The sequence below is a fragment of the Pyrgilauda ruficollis genome, unplaced genomic scaffold (assembly GCF_017590135.1).
Source record: "Pyrgilauda ruficollis isolate IOZ18807 unplaced genomic scaffold, ASM1759013v1 scaffold7, whole genome shotgun sequence".
NCBI classification, from domain to species: domain Eukaryota; kingdom Metazoa; phylum Chordata; class Aves; order Passeriformes; family Passeridae; genus Pyrgilauda; species Pyrgilauda ruficollis.
Window position 1 is genome coordinate 3,530,855 of NW_024528821.1, and position 20,194 is coordinate 3,551,048.

The 20,194-nt window shown below is 46.7% G+C and overlaps 1 protein-coding gene across 1 annotated transcript in view; it reads right to left on the bottom strand.

The window, feature by feature from the left end:
* Nucleotides 1–12,510, bottom strand: part of SH3BGRL (SH3 domain binding glutamate rich protein like) — a 29,955-nt gene extending 17,445 nt beyond the window's left edge. Inside the window, exon 1 of the mRNA XM_041485342.1 lies at nt 12,380–12,510. Within this exon, the coding sequence (XP_041341276.1) occupies nt 12,380–12,424 (45 nt within the window). The 5' untranslated portion in view covers nt 12,425–12,510. The remainder of the gene's footprint in view (nt 1–12,379) is intronic.
* Between the last annotated feature and the right edge of the window lie 7,684 nt (nt 12,511–20,194).

A 20,194-nucleotide genomic window follows, 5' to 3' on the forward strand; every position in this document is an offset into this window, starting at 1 on the left:
AGTCTCCCCTCCCTTCACGTGATCTCTGCAAACAACCCCACCAGGAGCTGTGTTTGATTAGGGATGAACTTTGCACGGGAAGCAGCCCGAGTCTCTGGAAGTCTCTGGCCACTGCCTGGCAGCAGCTCCGAACTCCTACAGCCTGACCCCTCCAACATCCAAAGCTTGCCCATCCTCCTGCATGGGCTCTGCACAGGCTGCCCCCAAACCTCCCCTCATCCAGCTGGGTCCAGGCAGGATTATCCAGGACAGACAGTTGGGGAAGCACAGCTCCTTACCAGGACTGCAGACACTCAACCTGAATAAATAGGGATATGGAAAGAGGCCTTCTCCCCAACTCACAGACTCACAGAATACCCTGAGCTGAAAAGACCCTCAAGGATCATTGAGTGCAGCTCCTGGCCCTGCACAGGACACAACAACAATCCCATGCTGTGCCTGAGAGTGCTGTCCAAGCGGTCCCGGGGCTCTGGGTCCGTGACCATTCCCTGGGGTGCTGTTCTGGTGCCTGAACTCCCTCTGGGTGAGGAATCTCTTTATAACATCCAGTCTGAACCTTCCCTGACACAGCTCCAGCCGTTCCTGGGGTCCTGTCCCTGGTCAGAGAGCAGAGGTCAGTGCCAGGCTATGCCTTGGCTGGGCTCCATGGAGCTCTGAGCTGGAGTCTCCTCCAGCAGTGCTGCTGCTTTGGGGCCAGCCTAGCTCACAGCTGACAGGGGGATTCTTGTGCCATCACAAGCAAAGAGAAGAAATGAGCCAGGGGAGGCAGGACTGCCTCTCCCAGCAGCAAAAAGGACTGAAAGAAGGGATCAAACCATGGCCTCAGGCCATTCCTGCACAGCCTTTTGCTCCACTCAGCAGCAGGAAGGTCTTGGAAATGCAAATATTCACATATGAGGATGATTTTTTTTTAGTTTTTTAATGACTACTTTAGTTATCCAGAATAAGCATATCTTGCAAAATCAAGCTTCCAAACCTAGGCGGCTTCTTACTTTCCTTTAGGTGAGGATGTAAAGGAACAGTGATGTATGGCAAACTATAGCTGAAATCACTGCTGACACCACAGCACCCAGAATTGTCATCATCCAAAGGAAAACACCACCATTACAATACTAAATAAATTGACCCTTGGCAATTTTCTAAGTCAGTCTTGTGGCATTTGACTTTTATAAGCCTGAAAACTGCTTGTCTGGTCCAAAACCAACAGAGAGCAAGCTTCCTACTGTGAATACAGGCTCCATTATCTCAGTTATGCACTGACAAAGTATAAGCAGCAGCAGAATGTGAACTCTTCATTTATTACAGTTGTTTCTGCAGCAGACGTGGAGCTTGGCAGGCTGAGTTTCCCTGGAAGTCTCCATGTGCCTTGTCCCAGCATCCAAACTCAGGGCTGGGTTAAATAAAAACAAACAGATCCACATCTCCCAAAGCCCAGTACCAAACCAACAGCTCCTGAACAGCACAGGGTTGAGACTGGCAGGGCCTGGGAGCATTCCCACCCATCAGCCAGCTGTTCTGCTGTTCCTGGGGTCTCCACAGCCTCAGCATCTCACTGGACTCTCTTACCTGAGTCACAAAACAGGGAAAGGGGAACTTTTGCTATGTGGAAGAGAAAAAAGTCTGTTAAGTCTAAGCTACCTCTGTCACAGACTCCATGAACAATTTTCTCTTCAGCTCTCAGAACTCCCTTTCCTGAGTAATGAGGAGTAATTATTTTTTTCAAATCACTGCTTATTAATTTTCAGGGATCATTCCTGACTGATTCTACAAACGGTATCAATACACCACAGCCCAGCCCCACAGACAGGCTTTGCACACAGACTGTAAAGCAATTTACCACACAGAAAACTGATCTCCAACAAGATAGTGAAGCTCAGTATCACAAGATGCAGACAACTCTCTGACACGTGATATATTCCTAAATACTCAAACATTTACCATGTGGCTGAGAAAAGCAGGGGAAAGGCCCTGAAAGTGCTGCTGGTCACTTGACTGCTTGCTCTGGAAGCTTTAAAAAGTCCTGACAGTCTGGACCTTACCACTGTTGTCAGGTTCTAAACCTGTTTTTTTCAGCCAGCCTCCTTCTGAAAGTCAGAAGAATTATTTCTCCTTCATCTTCATCTTCATGGAGATCCCAGGATGGGTCTGTGCAATGCTGGCAGCAACTCCACCCTGTAAGAACTGACACAAACTGCCAGGTCCCACCTCAGTGCCCCTGAGACTTCACCCTCCCCATCAGCCCAGCACTCCAATAATATTCCAGGGAAGCAGCCTGAGAAAACAGCACACACAGGGCTGCAGTGTGGGGGGTTTATTGAAACAGCTGCTCCTGTAATTATTTTTCAAAAGCTGTGGGTTTCTGCTGGTGATGGGGGAGCCCTGCACAGCAGAGGGAAAACAGGTTTGGTTGTGCTTGTGTGACGAGCTGAGCTCAGGTTAGGGAAGGAGTTAAAAGCACCGACAGTTCTGCACGAGGCCCCTGTGGTTTACAATAAAAGCAACTTTATTTCCTGTATGGTTTAGCACACAGAGGCTAAATTAACCGACAGGAGTAAAAGTTTACAGCATTAATTGCTGTTTCACTGCCTTTATATTGCCAGGCATTTATTCTTTAAATAAAAGACTACTTTAAGAAGAAATACAACATGGCCTCAGGGATCCAGGTGCCTCTGATGTGCATTATTTTTTATCTTTGAAGAATTCATATACCACAGATCTTAGTTAACAAAGAGTCTTTTTGCTGACTGCTGTTCTAAAACTAAACCAAGTAATTTTTTGAAGAGAACAAAGCCTTTTTCTTCAACTAAAATACCTAAATATCATAATACAAAGGAAGAGAAAAAGCTATGGATTAAATACAAATTTTCCTCCCCTTTGCAAGAAGAGCTTTGAGATAGAACAGTACGCAAAAAACTTCCCAGAGAGGAAAGATTCAGCAGAGCACAGCCAGTATGGGCAGCAGTTTTCTGACCCAGTAATTAATTGCCCTGGATAACATTTCAAGTGTGAATCATCCTGAAGGCCCCAGATCCTTCTTTATGTTACTTGGACAAAGTATTGCCTAAAAACTGTGTCTCTAAGTGGGAGAGATAAATTGTTCTCACAAGCCCTGGCCACACTGCAGTTTCTAACACTTTGGGCAGCTGAAACAACACAGGAGTTGGCCAAGCTCTGCCTGCCACAGCCAGGAAGGCCAGTGCCTGGGCTTTGCTCTCAGGACTGCTCAGGAGACATCCTGAAGTGACTCTTTCAGGAATTAACACAATGGAGCATTTCCCAACACAGCGAGGTTGCTCCCATCACCAGGCTGTTCTCACCCACTGCATCCCTGCAGCCCACCGGGAAGTGCCACCTTCACCCCAGAGCAGGAGCACTCACTGGATGCTGCCCATGCCTTGGAGCCACGACCTGGAGCCACTTTGCAACTCCCCACTGTCTTTTTTAAGTTTTATAGATCCCTCTTGTCACCATGGTTATCTACTTTTTTTTTTTTTTTTTTTTAAACCACAAGCTTCCTTCTGCCTCAGTGCAAGCCAGCATCTGCTTACCCCAATCAGAAACTAAGATAAATACACACAGCATTTTATTTTTTCAAAGTTTAAGGCCCCAGCTGTTTATTTGCTGTAGGATGGAGTTCTCCAGGCCTGGGCAAGCAGCCAAAATGGCTTCATTCCCCTGCTGTTCCTCAGTCTCAGCCTAATGCTGATGGCTGGCAGTGGGAGGTGACAGCTCTCCCAACACCTTCCAGCTGCCAGCTTGGGTCCCAAATCATTCCATGGAAGATGGAGCTGTCTGTCCAGCAGCTCCTCAGTTCATCCAGGTGTAAATTCCTGAGGGGAACATTTCCCAAGTTAGCGTTATGGATTTACTTTGATCTTTCCACAGCATGCATTACAAAGCCCAGACTTCTGCAGGTGAAGGGAGGCTCTCACAGGGACCCCCTGGTACACTTTAGTGTGATGGAAGGGAACAGAAAATTGGAAGATTGCTTGGGCACAAAGGTTCCATGGACTGAGCTACCAGAACCAAGGGACTTGTTTATCTGCATTACAGGGTGGCATTTCCAGTTCTTAATCAGGATTACCAGGGCACTAACAAGGAAATTTGCAAACCTGCTCCTTTATATTTCTATTCACATGTATTGTATTTCTTGCCTAGGGAAAACAAAAACCACCAAACACCTACTAGCCATAAATCAGCTTCACTTGAACTTCATTTCTATCCATATCCAGTGAAAATGTTTTGGGATATATTTTAATTCATTCACAGAGTTATTCTGCTCCTTTCCTGCTCTGCCAGTTGTTCTGCAGCTGCTGCTCTGGCCAAATACATTTGCAACATGTGCACAGGAATGTCTTGGATAAGCAGCATTAAGTATTTCCTAAGGAATAAAATCTTGTCCTGCTGTAGTCCATGGCAGAATTCCCAGTGATATAAGCACAGCCAGAGGTTGATCCCATGAGGTGAATACAGATGTGCTGTTTAAACCTGCCTGGCAACAAGTACTCCCATAAAAATGAGGGTTTATGTGAAAACTTCCATGATTTTTCCCAGAGGCTTTGCATTTGCTGTTTCCATCAGGCTTTTCCAGTTGACTTTGATCTATGCCTAAGGCAGGAAAGGTGTCTGATCACCTACCCTAAGCATGGGCTAAACATACAGTGTGTCAGCATCTGCACAATGCTGGTCTTAGAATCCCCAAATGCTTGTTTTGTATGCAAGAAATGCTGAGACACCAACCCAACATATCCCAAACACACACATGTTTCTTTTCCACCAAACATTTTCCTGGACAACATGGTCTTAATTTTTTTAATGCAAACTGGTAACATAATGTTGGGAGCAGAGCCAATTTCATTCAAGAAGAGAAGAAAGCTTTACTGGGTTGGATCCAACACTTGTCTAGCCCAGCCTCCTGTCTCCACTGGTCACAGATCCCAGGGAAGATCACACCATCAGGCTGAGCACAAAGAGCTACACCACATCCAACTTTCTTCCTAGACTCCAGTAATTCACAGTTTTGAGTCAGAGGTGTAGCAGTAATGTTTAATACCCCTTAATAGACTTGCCCCTTTAATTTGTCTCACTGCTTCCTGAGCCCATGCACTTTCTGCTGTAAAGCACGTCCTCTGGCAGGGAGTTCCTCCCTGAAATCTGTGTTGTCAAACAAAGCATTTCATTTACTCTGAACCTGCCACTTCCACTCGCTCTCCCAGAGTCGTTCCATTAGGGAAAATTATTAATTAATCCCTTCCTCTTTGCTCTCCCATGCCTGACATGATGTTATCACATTTCAGACGTTTTCAGCTGTTTCTTTCTCCACTGCAGAACTCACAGAATCATGGAATGGTTTGGGTGGAAAGGAACCTTACAGACCATCCAGCCCCACCCCTGCCATGGGCAGGGACACCTTCCACTGTCCCAGGTTGCTCCAAGCCCCATCCAACCTGGCCTTGGACATTTCCAGGGATGGGACAGCCACATCTTCCACATTATCATCCACAAATTCTGCCTTATTTGGTTGTTCCTCCTACAGTGATCATCTCACCCTACTTTCTTCCCTTTTCTCACTTTCCTGTATCATTTAAAGAAAACAATTCCAGTCTACTAAAGACACACTCACCACACATTTATACAGTGGTTTTTTTTTTTATTATTTTGCCCTTTCCCATCCTAAACATTCCTGACATTCTGTTTGCTTTTCATGGCTATGAATATGGTATTTTTGTAGAATTACCTAGTATGGGACTCCAAGACCTCTCTTCTAAACAGTATTTTAGCAGAGTTTAAACCTCATTCCTGCACAGGACAACCATTGTTTCTTCCCAGTTTTCCAGCTGGGACAGCAACAGCAGGCTCTTCTTGCACTGTTTAGAGTCCAGCGCACATCTCTGTGGGAATTTCCTGGTAATTTCTGCATATTGTCAAAGATTGAAAAAAAAAAGATTTTTAACCTGGCTAATGCTTGTCCAAAGCTTCCCAGAAATCCAGGCATTCAATATTATGACCCTCCCTCCTATGCTCCAGGTAGCTCAGGTGTGAGGCACAGCTTTCTCCCCTGACTCTGCACTGATTCTCCTCCCTGCTCTGTCTCTGTCCACACATTTGCTGGGAAACAGCCCAGTGAAGAATAACATCCATTTGTGCAGCACCGGAAGATGGCTCCCAGATTTCCCTGAGATCCTTTTTCAAACCACAGCTGCCTTTGGCTCCTCTCTTCACTCCAACACTCCAGCAATCAAACAACAGGTAGTAGTTAAAATTTTACACTTGAGCGCCTTTAGAATTTCTAGAGAGGCTGATTCATGCACAGAAACAGCACCAGAAAAACTGAACTTCAGATCATTAATTAAAGAAATAAATCACCACATCCACGTCTCACAGGGGAAACCATGTCCAGGAAGGAGTTGTAAGACAGGATGTGAAAACAACTTCAGCTGTATCCTGAGAGCACAAACCTCATTCAGGCCAGTTGGATGCTGACCCTTCACATTTTTTTCTGGTGCTTTAAAGCTCAGTCTCACTCTGCTGCCTTTTCACTGTTACAAAATGGCCTTAACATTGAGCTGGAGGTGCTGTCCCAGGAAGGACGTGCTCCTGGATGGAGGCTTTTATTCTGGGACAAACAGTAGATAAGCATTACAATCAAAGCTCTTTCAGGCTCGATTAAATAACTGACCAACAAAAGCATTTACATTTAATCATAAACTGAAAGTCTCCCCTGCGTATGGCCAGGGTTAAACAAATGCCATTAACACCAAATGTTCATGTTTGAGTAGAAACATTCCTGAATAGCAGAATATTGATATAAGATGTGGATTTGGTTCAGGTTTCCAGCTCTCCAGTCAGAGCCAAGAACTGAGATTGGTGCTTCCAATGCTGGGGAGCACAAGGAACAGGGAGAGCTCACCTTCCTTTGGCTATGGCAATGATGCATCCTCAGCTCTTGTTTTTGTCTTAGAGGGGAATATTTCAATTCTGTTTTGACCTTGAACAGCTGAATTCTGTCAGTGTTGGTGTAGTTCCCTTTGTCTCCCCTCTCCCCAATTCCTACTTTCCTGGAAGGAGTAAGAATAACCTTGCAGAGACGCAAGTCTTGGCACCCTCTGCTTGTTAACACAGATGCCAATTCACTGACTTCTATAGGAATTTTGTGAGTGTAACTTTAATGCCCCAGGACAAGAAAAGTTCCCTGCTCAACTCTATAAATATTTATTTAAAACCCACAAGTGCTTAGCCCTGACATGACGTTGTGTGCATCCTGTCTTAGAACGTGCTGCAGTTCAGGGTTAGAAGGAAAGCCAGCACAAGCTGACAGCATCCAGCCTCTCCCCAAAATCTGCATCTTCTCCCCAAGCACAGACATAACCCTGATGCATTACCTCAGAATAAACACTGTCCTACCTGCATATACAGCCTAGAAAAATTCTCAGCAAAAAGCCTTTCCTGGCTTTAACTGTGGAGTAGAATTTTCCATCTTTCTCCTGCTGTCAGAAACTGGTTTTAGTTAAGCACAGTAGAATGTTTTTTATTTTGATATATTAAAACTATTGCCACAACTGCAGCCAACTTAATCTCTGGCTCCATTAAAAATTTGAATGCAATATTTTAAGAAAAATATTTGACTTATCTTGAGTTTGGAACAATGACTGTACAAAAAACAACCCAGGAGGCAGATGGAACACATCCGAGCCTGAGCCACATTACAGATTTTGTCTTCCATCCCAAAAGCTCTAACTCAGAACAATTCCTACCATTTTATTGAGAGAAACTCTGGTGAACACTGGGTATCCAAAAAAGCCCTTCACACGTATTATGTTTCCACAAAAGAGGGGTTTAAACATCAATACCTAGCTTAACAAGTCAGTTTTCACCCATGGCATATGAATTGCATTAACTGAGTATCACAAAATCACACATACACCATGAGATTGTTTTTTACCTACAGATGCAGCTTATTTCCCCATAATGTGTGCATTTACCTAAACTTGCATCACAGTACAAGACTGTTTACCGAAGATTTGTATCAGTGTTTTCTTCCCACATACGCTGCCCTGCCAGGCAGCCCAAGGAAGCTCACGAGCTGCTCCTGACCGGCTGCTGCCACTGCTCGGGGCTTCCGCAGCGACAAACATGACCACAGACATCCGGGCTGGGACAGCACGCTGGGGACCCTGGACGTGGCAGCACAACAAGGGACACTTGTGATCCACGCTGATAAGGACTGCATGCACAGAGCCACCCTGCTGTGGCTGCACCTCCCCTCAGAGCCACCTCCTGCCACGGCAAAGCCGCTGGACTCGATGAGCTTTGAGGCCTTTCCCAACCTGAATGATTCTGATTCCATGAAACCTCACAGCAGCCAAACAACACAAACACAAAGCACACAGACTCTGCTCGTTCTCTGTAAGGCTGGCATTATTTGCATTTCTAGTGACCATCTGAGAAAAAATGCCTTTGGGGGATTTAAATGCAAAATATAATTTTTTTATACAATATCCATCTCTCCATGTATTACTTCCTTGGGATTCAAACTTCAGAAGGATGAAGCAGCCGCGCCAGCCCTCCCAAAACCCTGAGCTGTGGAACAGGGACAAGAGCTGGTGGTTACACATGCTCTCATCATTTCCCACAGCTCTTCTCCGGAGCTCTTCTCCCCTGGAATGCTCCAGGAAGCCCTTGACACTGGTTATATGTCTCCAGTAGCACCAGCAAGTTCTCTGGTGCCTTACTGGGAAAAGAGAAGAGTAATTAAAAGTACATGTTCTCCAGACCATGGGCCACTTTCATCTTCATTTACTGGGCAAAGACCTAGATCCTTTCCCAAGCAAGAAAACAATACAATAAAAATATGAACACCCCACATCCTTAACTTTGTGAATGAAAAATAAATTAAAATTTTCTTTCCTCTCTAAAACCATCCGTAAACAGCGGCAGGTCTTTGTATATATAGGACTCTGACTCTGGAGATCATCTCTTCTTTCTGCTGTGTCTGCAGTCGCAGTTGGAGGCAAGGAAAGAAAACCACTCACACAGCCATCAAAACAAGGGAGGAGGACTGAGCTGGGAGAGATGGAAATGTGGATATAGATCACAAAGATGAAGCAATTGGCTCCATGGAGCATCTGGACACCAGACATTTGATGTGGCAGTTTCCACAGCCCACAGCACTGGCACAGGGCAGAGCCCAGCCCACCACATCCAGCGCTGGCACTTCAGTTCCACAGCCACAGCCTCCAGTTTCAGCCATACCCCTGGAACTGCAGGGTGATGTTGGATGAACAAATAAATTCTCTCAAAGTCCGTACTCAAGAACTGTGCAGTTGTTGGCAACAAATGCACACTCATAAGACCAAGAAGAATTTAAGCAGATGGCTCCCTTCCATATGAGATCAATAAAATGGGCAATCCAGCTGCCTTCAGGAAGAAAGGGATTCTGGTGCTGGACAATCTATTGCCCCAAAATCAACAATACCAAAATCCTGTGGAGAAAACCACACATTGGATTTGTGCCATTCAGCTTCTTCCCTCCTTGTATCCTTTTCTACCAGGAGCAAGAGTCTAATGACTTTCAGGCCTATCTTCCTTTCACTGAAGGATTTGAATGGGAGGTTGCAGTGAACCCCTCACAGCCAGCACAGTCCTTGTTCCTGCAACGCTCCCACACTTCCAAATGCGGCATTTGCGTCTCATTTGTGTCCGCAGCCTCCACCACTGTCCCAGGCTGAGGAACACTGCTCACTTCCCATCTGCCATGCAGGAAGGCTCCTGGACAGCAGCTCCAGATTCTCCATGACACTCCATTGCCATGTGGGTGTCCTCACCTCATCTTCATCTTTACAATTCCTGTGCATCCCTGCCCAGCCAGCACAGCCTCCACAGTGAGGACGATTAAATGCAAGGGGCCACTTCCTAAGCAAAACTTTTGAACACTTCAGGAAACTGGTGCTGGAATTACCACATTATGGAGTGAAATTCAAATAGGAGGCCAGACAAGATGTCAATCATCCTACTTTCCAGAAATCCCTTGAAACACACTCATAAAATGTCTTTGCTTAGACATGAACTTCACACAGTGTTTTGTTCCTCACAGATACATCATACTGAATGTAAACATTATAGAGAACAGTGCCTTGGGGAAACATTTTATACACTGTGATGTGGCAAATTACACCGTATAGCAAAGCAGGACTTTGCCAATAATAGACCACAAAATTTGGGCACCCTCCCAGACTCACAGCCCCAGGGCGTGAGGTGTGAAGCAACCTCAATCCTTTTCCGTTCAGTGGGAGACACTTTCCAGTGCCACAAAAGCTTCTTCAGCTTACAGAAATGGGGTGGGAAGGAGGAGATTTTATACTTATTTCTGGTTTTCTTCTACTCAGGCAAATTAGCCTTTTAAAACCCAAAATAACACAGTGCTGGGTGTCACTACAGTACAAAGATGACTTAGCAGGAGTGAGAGCCCTTCCCGGGCTGATGTTACCCAGTTCAGTCACTTTGCTGCAAATAGCTTTGTCTCTGTTCCATCTCTCTGTAGCAATCTTCTCTGATGTGGATTTTCCATTCCTGGAGTAAGTTATTTCAAATTCAGCACCCAGAAAGGCTTCTCTGCTCCTCCAAGCAAACCCTGTCTCACCAATGGTTTTAAGAGCCACAGAAACAACTCATTTCCATTCCCTCCAAAGAGGTGCCTCTCTGTCTTACTTTAGGTTGAAACATCAATTAAAATTCTTATACTGGAAAGAAAACATCACCCAGTGAGGTGCTGGGCTGGTCCTGCCAACAGAAACACCCTCAGTGTACGCAGGAATCTAAGAATGTGCAAGTGTTGCTCATTACCACAAGATCCCTTGAGCTGCTCCAGCTTTAGACATAGGCATGAGTGTATGTGTGTGTGTATATATATATAAATATACACGTCATAAAACTGGCAATCATGTGCACATTACACTCGAATTCCCCAAAAAACAGACTACACCAACGCTACATTCAAATTCCACAGGCAGGGATGCACAAAGGAGCCTGAAAGGCAGCAGTTAGTCAGACTGGAGCTTTGTAACATGTACAACCCACACAAGGACCAGGCAGCACTGTAGAAAACACTAAGCTAATAATTAAAAACTTAATTTAAAACCATAAAAATACAATTGGAGTTGAGATCTGTGCTTGCACCCCTGCAGCTCAGTATCACCAGACAGACATAAATCAATAGGTGCTGCGAAGAGGGCACTGATAAAAATCTATAGCAACTGAAGCAGTCAACTTGAAACCTATTAACAGCTGCATTAGAAAGAAAGGATTACTTTTCCAATCTGCTGCTTTCCTTCCAGATGATCATTCTGTATGAACCCAGCAGAAATCCCTTTGGATCCCTTTTATGAATGAACTACTCAGGATTTCAAGACCCTCTTCGGTCAGCATGAAATAATCCTCTGCTTTTCACCACCAGCACTGTCAGCGCTGGCATCAAGTTTACTAAAAATGACCCGGGAAGGGAGGGACAGCAGGGACACCTGAGGCACAGGCTCCTGTGCCATCTGCAGCCCATCACCCCAAGCTTACCAACTGGTATTTGATCTGCTGAAGCCCACAGACCAGTGGCTGCACTCAAGCAAAGAAGGAGAATGCAGTGAGGGCTTGTTTTTATCTTCTGTACATCCCTGTCCTCCCAAAGTTTAGGGACCTGAAGCACGAAGAGTGACAGGAAAAGGTCATCATACAGCCACAGTTCAGACTCTTTATCTCCTCGCAGTAAAAGTCACTGATCATTAACTGCAATAGCTGGCATTTCTGAGTCCCTGGCATTTTGTAGTTCTCCAGCACATCCATACCAAGTGCAACCAAATCCCCTGGATTTCAGCCTCGGAGCATCTCCCACATGTATCAAAGAGAAACCAGATGATCCTGAGGACACAGAGCTACACCTGAATCTAGGCACAAATCCCGCTATTTCTGTGTATCTTTTTGCCTTTGAAAAACACAGTCCGAGCTCTGCCTATAACACGCTGGGAAAAAGCGAAATCCAGTATTCCCAACAGGGCAAGAACCAGAGGCTACTGGGACAGCGGCCACACACGCCTGCCACAATCAACGAGGAATAAACTCATCAAAACCAAGCGACAGATGACACATTTAAACTGAACTTCAAGAACAACCAAAAAAAAAACCCAAATAGCGGTGGCTCTGCCTTCCCAGCACAGGGCGAGGAGTGCGGGATCACCGAGGAAATGCCGCTTTCCGTCGGCGGCAGCCGCAGCACCGCCCGCACAGCGCCGGGCGCCGTGAGGGGACCGCGGCTGCCCCGGCCTCTCCCCACACTGCCCGGCCGCCCCCCGCGTCCCCCGCCCGGCATAAGTTTCCCCCGGGCGCCGCTTACCGCCGTGGAGCCGGAGGAAGAGGCGATGTAGACCTTGATGACCATGCTGGGAGCGGCGGGATGCGGAGCCGGGCGGGCGGTGGGTGTGTGAGGGCTGCTCGGGCGCGGGCTGGGGCTCAGGCGGGAGGGCGGGCGCGGGGAGGCGGCGGGAGCGTTCGCCCCGCCTCGCTCCGCAGCTGCCACCGCCCGAGTCCGGAAGGGCGGAAAATGGTTTTTTAAAAATTAAATAAATAAATAAAGAGTAAAAAAGGAAAGAAAAAAAAAAAAAAGAAGAAGAAGAAGAAAGAAAGGGGAGAGGAGGAGCGTTCTCGACGAGCCGCGCGAGACGTGCGGGGGAAGTGGGGCGGGGGAGCCATGGCGGCGCGGCCGCGCTGAGGGGACGCGGGGGCTCGGGCGGGGCGGCCGCTTCAGGGCGGGGGTGAGAGCGGCGGGGGGAACCGGGGGACACCGGGGCGGGAGACGGCGAGAGGGAAGGAGCCAAGCGTGGGGGTCGCCATGGTAGCGGCTGGTTTCCCTCAGTGCTGCCTCCCCTCAGCAGCAGGTCCCCTCATGGCCGCTCCCCTCACGGCCGGGTCCCCGGCAGCGATGGCCCCGCGCTGGGCTCCGTCGTTACCGGCTGCCCTCCAGCCGCCCTGGGCCTGCCCCGCTCCCGCCCCGCCGCCGTGCGAGAGCAGCGGCGGCACCGCCAGCCCCGCGCCTTGGCCGCTCACCCCGGTCTGGGGCACAAGAAGGCGGGGGTGGGTGGCTGTTGCTGGGAAATGGTGTTTAGAATTAAGAATTTCTCTTTAAAATCTATTCCAGCGTGGAAGGTACTGGCCAGGTGATGTGCCAACCCATGCCAAAGGACATGTGGCATCCAGGGGAGTTCTTCACATTCCTGTGGTTATTGTAAAGTATCTTCCAGACGCAAAAACAGCCATCAAATCGCCCACATTTTTAATGGTTATAGTCATGGTGGCATGTTATTGAAGGAAATTTATATCCAGCACCTGTCTCCCACTTGCCTCTGGTACTCCAACTATTACCTCATATATATTTTATTATCTGTTCCGATAGCAGGTTCACAACAAATGGAAAATATGTACAGTGATAAGCACAGGAAGCTGCAATTTTACACCTACAAGCTAAGATGAAAGCAAGATGTTTGTTCTGCTCTTGGCAAAAAACAAGGAGGTGTTTCTGAAATGAGTTTTCCAAACAAGCTTTCCTGTTTCAAATTATTAGTTTTTCTAACAAAAAAAAAATTTTGAAAACACAAATAAGTATTAAGTAATCTATATTTGCTTTATTAATTTGCCAATAGTAAAGGAAAGAAAACTGTTTTGAGGAGCATATGCCTCAATTTGATATTACTTATGACACTTATCTGAATCTTTGAAGCAGTCATGAGTTTTAAGTATGTTTGAAAAAGCAATAAACCAAAATTGATTGAGGATGATGGTACGCCATAAAAATTCCTTGGTTCAAGGAATTTCAAAATTTAATAAAACAAATGGTGTACTTTTCAATCTGTTTAAAACAAACTGACTTAAGTCCAGGAGATTAAAATTCTTCAAGGAATGTTTCTTCAGTTGTGTTTGTGCAGCCCCTTCCCAGCTGCTTGAGAAACACCCTGGGAATTCCTGCTGGCTCCAGCGTGTAACCTGATTCATGGCAAGGAACCCAGGAAGGAGAAACCCCAGCTTATCAGAAAGAAGGAAAAAGTGCAGGTGGAGAACGGGAGAGGGAGGGTCACTTGAACTTTGGGCTCCCCTGTCACATTCCTGTCTGGCTGCCAGCTCTCCTCTCCCTGGAGTAGTGGAATCAGCTCCTCGGAGGTGAGATTCACCTGGAGCAAGCTGCACCTCGTCCTCCTGCCTCCTAAAAAAGCTGCTATCATCATTACTCTCAAAAGTGCTCTCTAGGAGGCATTTTATCTTCATGAAATGAGATTTATTAAGTTAAGAGCAATACACGAATCAGGTATTGTTGACACAACTTGGTTTTCTTGACTCATAAAAGTAAATTTTCTGCTTTATTGATGGGAAAGTGTGATGTTTTCTATTCCCACGTTACTCCTGTAAAATTCACGGTGTTGTTTTTGTTTTCACTGTTAAACACTTGGAAAGCTATGAAATATCCTTCTCAATGTAGACCAAAACCTAAAGCAAAATGACCAAATTTTAGGTGCTCCCCAAAGGGGAGCCCAAGGGATTGGCCATGCCAGAGTCATCCTGGGATTTCACAGTAAAACACTGCCAGTGATGGCAAGGATCCCCTTGCTTTTTCCTAGAGCACAGGCAAGGATGGAACCTTCCTAGTGCTGGCAAATTAAGCTGTTTTAAAAAGAACTGTAAGAGAACCTCACAATGAAAGATGCAGCAGGAATCATCTGCAAATTCCCTCTCGTCCAAAAGGTCAGGAAGAACATGCTCCACAGCTGCTTTGTAACCACTGAGAGAAATTAATCCAGAATCCACCTGTGAGTAACGTGAGGCTGTGCCAGGGTCCACTCTTGGCTCGTGCTTGCGCCAGGGGAGATGATCTGGATCTGTGTGAAATGGAGAAGGTGTGATGGGCAAGGGACATCAGCTCAGCGCTCTGAACAGGAAATCAGAAATCCACGCTTCATTCCCGGTCCAGCCTGGCAGTAACTGGAGCCAAAGGGCAAACCGTGACTCAGAGCCCGTGCCCTGCTGCATCCCATGCCGCGGGAGGTGGAAACTGCTCCCCTGCTCCCAAGACTTCGTGGGAGCAGGAGGGGAAGTCCAAGAGATCTTCCACATCTGGAAACTCAGCAAGACTGGGTTTCCTTGATTTGCCTGTAATCGTGGCAGGCACAGGAGCAGGGACTCGAGTGCTGGCTTCACCGGAGCAGCGGCAGCAGGGAGTGACATTACACTGCAGCTGCCTTAAAACCGCCCGTCCCGCTCAGCCCCCCAGGCCCCGCTCGGCCCCCCAGGCCCAGCCCCGCGCTGGCTGCCGGGGCGCGTCCCCTGCTGGCCGCTCGGCGGGACCGCGGCCAGGGCCCGAGAGGAGGAGGAAGAGGTGGAGGAAGAAGAGGAGGAGGAGGAAGAAGAGGAGGAGGGAGTTGCCTGGGGCTCTGTGACACGCTGGAGGCCTGGAGACGTCCGCATTGGTGCCTTGGCGGGTGGGGTCAGCAGTGCTTTCAGAGCCATGGAATCACGTAGGTCGGAAAAGCCCTCTGAGACCGAGACCGGCACCGTGTACCAGACCGTTCAGCAGCACTGCCAAGGCCACCACTAACCCATTTATTTCCCCGAGTGCCACATCTACACAGTTCGGAACCCTTTCAGGGATGGTGACTCCACCACTTCCTGGCTTTGAAGACAATCTCCCATCCAGAGTGGGGCTGGCCACACACAACTCCTTGCTTAGTGTTTAATCCCTGCTTTTCCATGTGCTCCAGACTGGCCATCCACCCTCCCAGCCCTGAGCCAGCAGCCAGCCTGGGCTCTGGCAAGAGCTGTGCCTGCTCCTGAAGGGCACTGAGTTCCCCTGAGTACCCAAGGGATGTCCATGGAAGGGAATACTACAGCTGCAAGACTGCAGAAACATCCAGGGAGTAACAGCTTCCCACTGACAGAGAGTAATCCAGATTGGGTACCAGGAAGAAATTGTGCCCTGTAAGGGTTGTGAGGCCCTGGCATAGGTTCCCAGAGAAGCTGTGGCTGCCCCATACTTCAGAGTGTCCAAGGCCAGGCTGGACAGGGCTTGGAGCAACCTGGGATAGTGGAAGGTGTCACTGCCGTGGCAGGGGGTGGAATGAGATGAGCTTTAAGGTCCCTTCCTGGGATTCTGTGATTCTACAAAGTGGAACATATAGATAATTGTGTAAAAAACAGAGTTTGACAAACAACTTACAAAAACTTCAAACCCACAATAAGTCATTTTTCAGTCTTGGTAGGAGTGGGAGGCCTGAAAAATGATTTCTAATACCAGTCTGCCATGGAGGGCTAACAGGAACATGCAGAAAAGACAAAATTTGGGGAGAAAACCCCAGTGAATTTTTTGCATGTGTTTGTGGAGGAGGAGGAGGGTGGGGAGTTCCCAGACAGGAACTCACGAGCTCGCCTGAGGATCTGTCTCGGGTTGAGGTAGAATGGACACAGCGAATAATGACAACCTAACCATTGCCAGATGGTCCTCCCTGCACCCCTGGAGTGGGTAAAACTGCTTCCACACACAGCCTCAGGACATGGCTGGTGCTCCCAGCTTTTACAATCCATTCCCAGGGAGACTCAGCAACTGAGAGGGTTGTGACCAAGAAAGCTCAGCAAAGTTTCACAAACCGTCCTACCCTCAGCACTGATTTTGAACTTATTTTACTAGAATTCTTCCTAGAATCCATTTGAAGATTCCCAGAGAATTTGGGGGTGAGCAAGCCTCTGAGCAGACCCTTTGACCAGAGCTGACTCAGTCCTAGGAGACCCCAAGGCCTCTGCAAAGTCCAGGACTGTGAATGCAAGGGACCATCTCCAAGTATGTAAAAAACCCCAGCACCTTATGGCAGGCAGCAGACCCTGACTTGCAGCCCCATTTCCTTCCTTCCAGCTGGCTCTGAGCTCACAGCCAGTGGGAACTGCAGGTTTCTCACAGGATGGGCTTGAGAAAGGCAGGATTTAGTGTTCAGAGTAAAAAACGTGTTCTGTCCAGCCCAGTCCTGGGTCAGAGGGAGCCAGGGCCAGACGAGGCTGTTGGCAGATTTTGGGGTTGTGTGTTCTGCCTTTCAGGGCAGCCACCCTTGAAGGCCCCCGGTTGAGCAAAGTGTCCTAAAACAGCATTAACAGAACGACTGTTCCTGTTACTTGGGCTGAAAACCTGGTGTCTTGTAGAATCTCAGGATGGTTTGGGTTGAAAGAGACCTTCAGGTTCATCCAGTGCCACCCCCTGCCATGGCAGGGACACCATCCACTATCCCAGGTTGCTCCAAGCCCTGTCCAGCCTGGCCTTGGGCACTTCCAGGGATCCAGGGAGTCCACAACTTCTCTGGGCAACTTGTGCCAGTGTGTTTTAAGTGGAAATAGACATTTCCATTTATTTTTTTTTTATGCACTAAATCTGTGAATAATCTCCTTTTAGTTAGGTGAGGAAATACATTTTCTGGTTTAGAACACCTGATTGAACATCTGTCCTAGAATGGAGTGCACCAGCTCCCAGAGGTGCCAGCATTTTTCTGTTTGCTGTCAAGGGAGTCCAGACAGCTCCGGTGTGAGCTCCTGCTTTGGGATAGATGCCTGAAGCTCCCTGGAGGTCATTCTTGTATCATGTTACCTGTGTTTTGTGTTTGATACAGTTCTGGGAGTTACCCCCTTCACTCTCAAGGACCAAGTAAGAAGCTGTAGCTAAGCCAAAGGTTTTACTGAAGCACAGATAAACAGACTCAATGAGAATCCTAAATTCCTCAACCTCATCTTCCCAAATTAATAAGCTCTAAATGTTTTATTGCAATCAATACTGAATTTGACACATAAATCAATTTTTACCCAGGACAAACCACAGAACCACCCAGGACAAACTGTAAAATTAACCAAGCACAAACCTCTTCTGTAGATCAATAATCCACTCATCCCAAAAGTTATATAAAACAAGGCAGAAGGACACTTCAAACACCAGGTACAGGACACAAAAATGTGTTTTGTGGTATTTTGCCACAAAAATGTATTGTATTAATATTACTGGTCATATGTGCCATGACTACAACACACACAGAATCCTAATTTCTCTTCCTCTAAACTAGTGACTGTGGGGCTGTTCCACAGTTACATGAACCAGGCTGAGAGCAGAATGTGTGGAAAGGAATCTCCAACATTCCAACGCCCGTGAATTTTAGCACAAAGGAATGAGAAAGGAACATGTATCTGATTGCCTGTTCCAGGAAGGTGAGAAGTCAATCACCCAAGAGTGACTCAGGTCTGTTCTGCCTTTATTCAGGAATGTCCTGATCTACTTCAGCTCAAGGTGGTGGTCCAGGAAAACATTCCTGAAGTACTAGAGATCTCTGATAGCAGGAGCAGGCCCTCCTCCTCTGCAGGACATTCCCAGTTTTCACACCATTCCCCAGCATTTGAGCATCACTCTGTAAGTTCAGTGTGGGCTGTTCTGACTGACCGTCCTGTGCTGGTCACCTTTGGTTTGATGTAGGCCCCTGCTTCTGTCTGCAGGCTGGATGGTTTTACCTCTGGAGTCAATGACTCCTTTTAGAAGGAGAATTCAAATTTTAGCATGGAATTTTGCTCATTGAAACGGTGGCACACAAAAAGGAGATTAATTTCTGATTTGTTGCTTTGATTCGAGATGGTTCATAAATTCAGTTTTAGGGGATTTTGTACTGAATAAAAAATGCCACTTGGGGCAAAAACATCCAAAAAGTCACATGTTACTAACTAATGCTCCAGAATAAACTTATTCTCTTAGCTGCAACCAGGTCTGTAATTTCCTTCATAGTTACAGCCATTTATATTTGCAGCATAACAGCATCTCACAGCAGCTTATCTTGTCTCTTTAGGGGGAAATAATCTTCTCACTAGTCATTATTTAGGTCAGTTTGTGGTTAATGAATTTTCTTTTTTTGAATAAAAGTGTTTGGGAAAATGTAAAGATGAAAAAGAAGGCAGAGCAAATATAATGCAAAAATCAGTTGTGAATTTTAAATCTGTGCTTCACTTGCACATTTTGATCCCAACTGTTGGTCATGCATGTTGTTCAGAAGATGTTCACATACCCTTCAATAAATTCCTGTTTCTCTTCCATAAAAACTTCTCCCAGAATATAGAAAGGATGAAAGAGTAACTGCAGGGAGACAGGAGAAACCTCCTGAGGGAAGTCAAGCACAAACCTTGATGGTAATGGAGAGCTCAGAGACCAAGAGCTCTTGAAATGTGTTTCAGGTCTGTTTAATTCAGAAGATGGAGAAAACTGCTGGAACACTATTTAAAATCTTGATTAACACAGGAGAACTCGAAGGAGGTGTGATTGCATTTGGTTACATGGTTACACTGAGGCTGGAAAACGCATTTCCCCATGATTCAGGAGGCCAGAGGCATCCTTAAATAATTGGTGTGTTTTAACAAAATAATCATGGCGTTGATGGATCAACATTGACTGGAGGAAGGGGGAGAGGGGTGGCTCCGTGGACAGAAAATTGCTCAGCTTAACTGCAAAGTGCAGGAAGATAATAAACTATTGACATCTCAGCCCTTGCAGAGGGAGGTGACGTAAAAAGTGACAAATCAAAAAGTCACCATGAATTTGTCAAGAACGGGGGAACAGCTGTTCAGGGAGCAGCACTGAAAGGGATCCGGGATTACAGGGGATCAGGAGGAGTCTGAACCAACATGGTGATGCTGTTGCTGACTCTGCAAATGCCACGCTCAGATCTGTTACCTAATTAACCTGATTACTGGATACAGACCTGGGCAGGGATGTAGAGTCCAGAGGAGCCTAAGAATGACAAAAGGTTTAGAAAATATGGCCTATGAGATCATGAGGCCTACAAGAATTTGTTTAGTCTATAAAGTTTTAGGGGAAAATGATAATATTATGTGAAACGACACAGTGTGTAAAATGTTATTGGAATTTGATGCTCAGTAATCGTTCACTGGATTTGCAGGACATGGCACAAAGAAGCTGAAATTCACAGCCAAAGTACAGTTTAGATGCTGGGGAAAACTTTGTGGGGTTAAGGCCAGCTGGGTGCTGGAACTGACTTTCTAGGAAGGTGGCAGAATCCAGTTTAATGTAGGTTTTAGAAAGGGTTGTCCTGGCTTTGGGCACAGTGACACTTCAGAGCAGCAGCTGCTGCTTCAAGTGTCA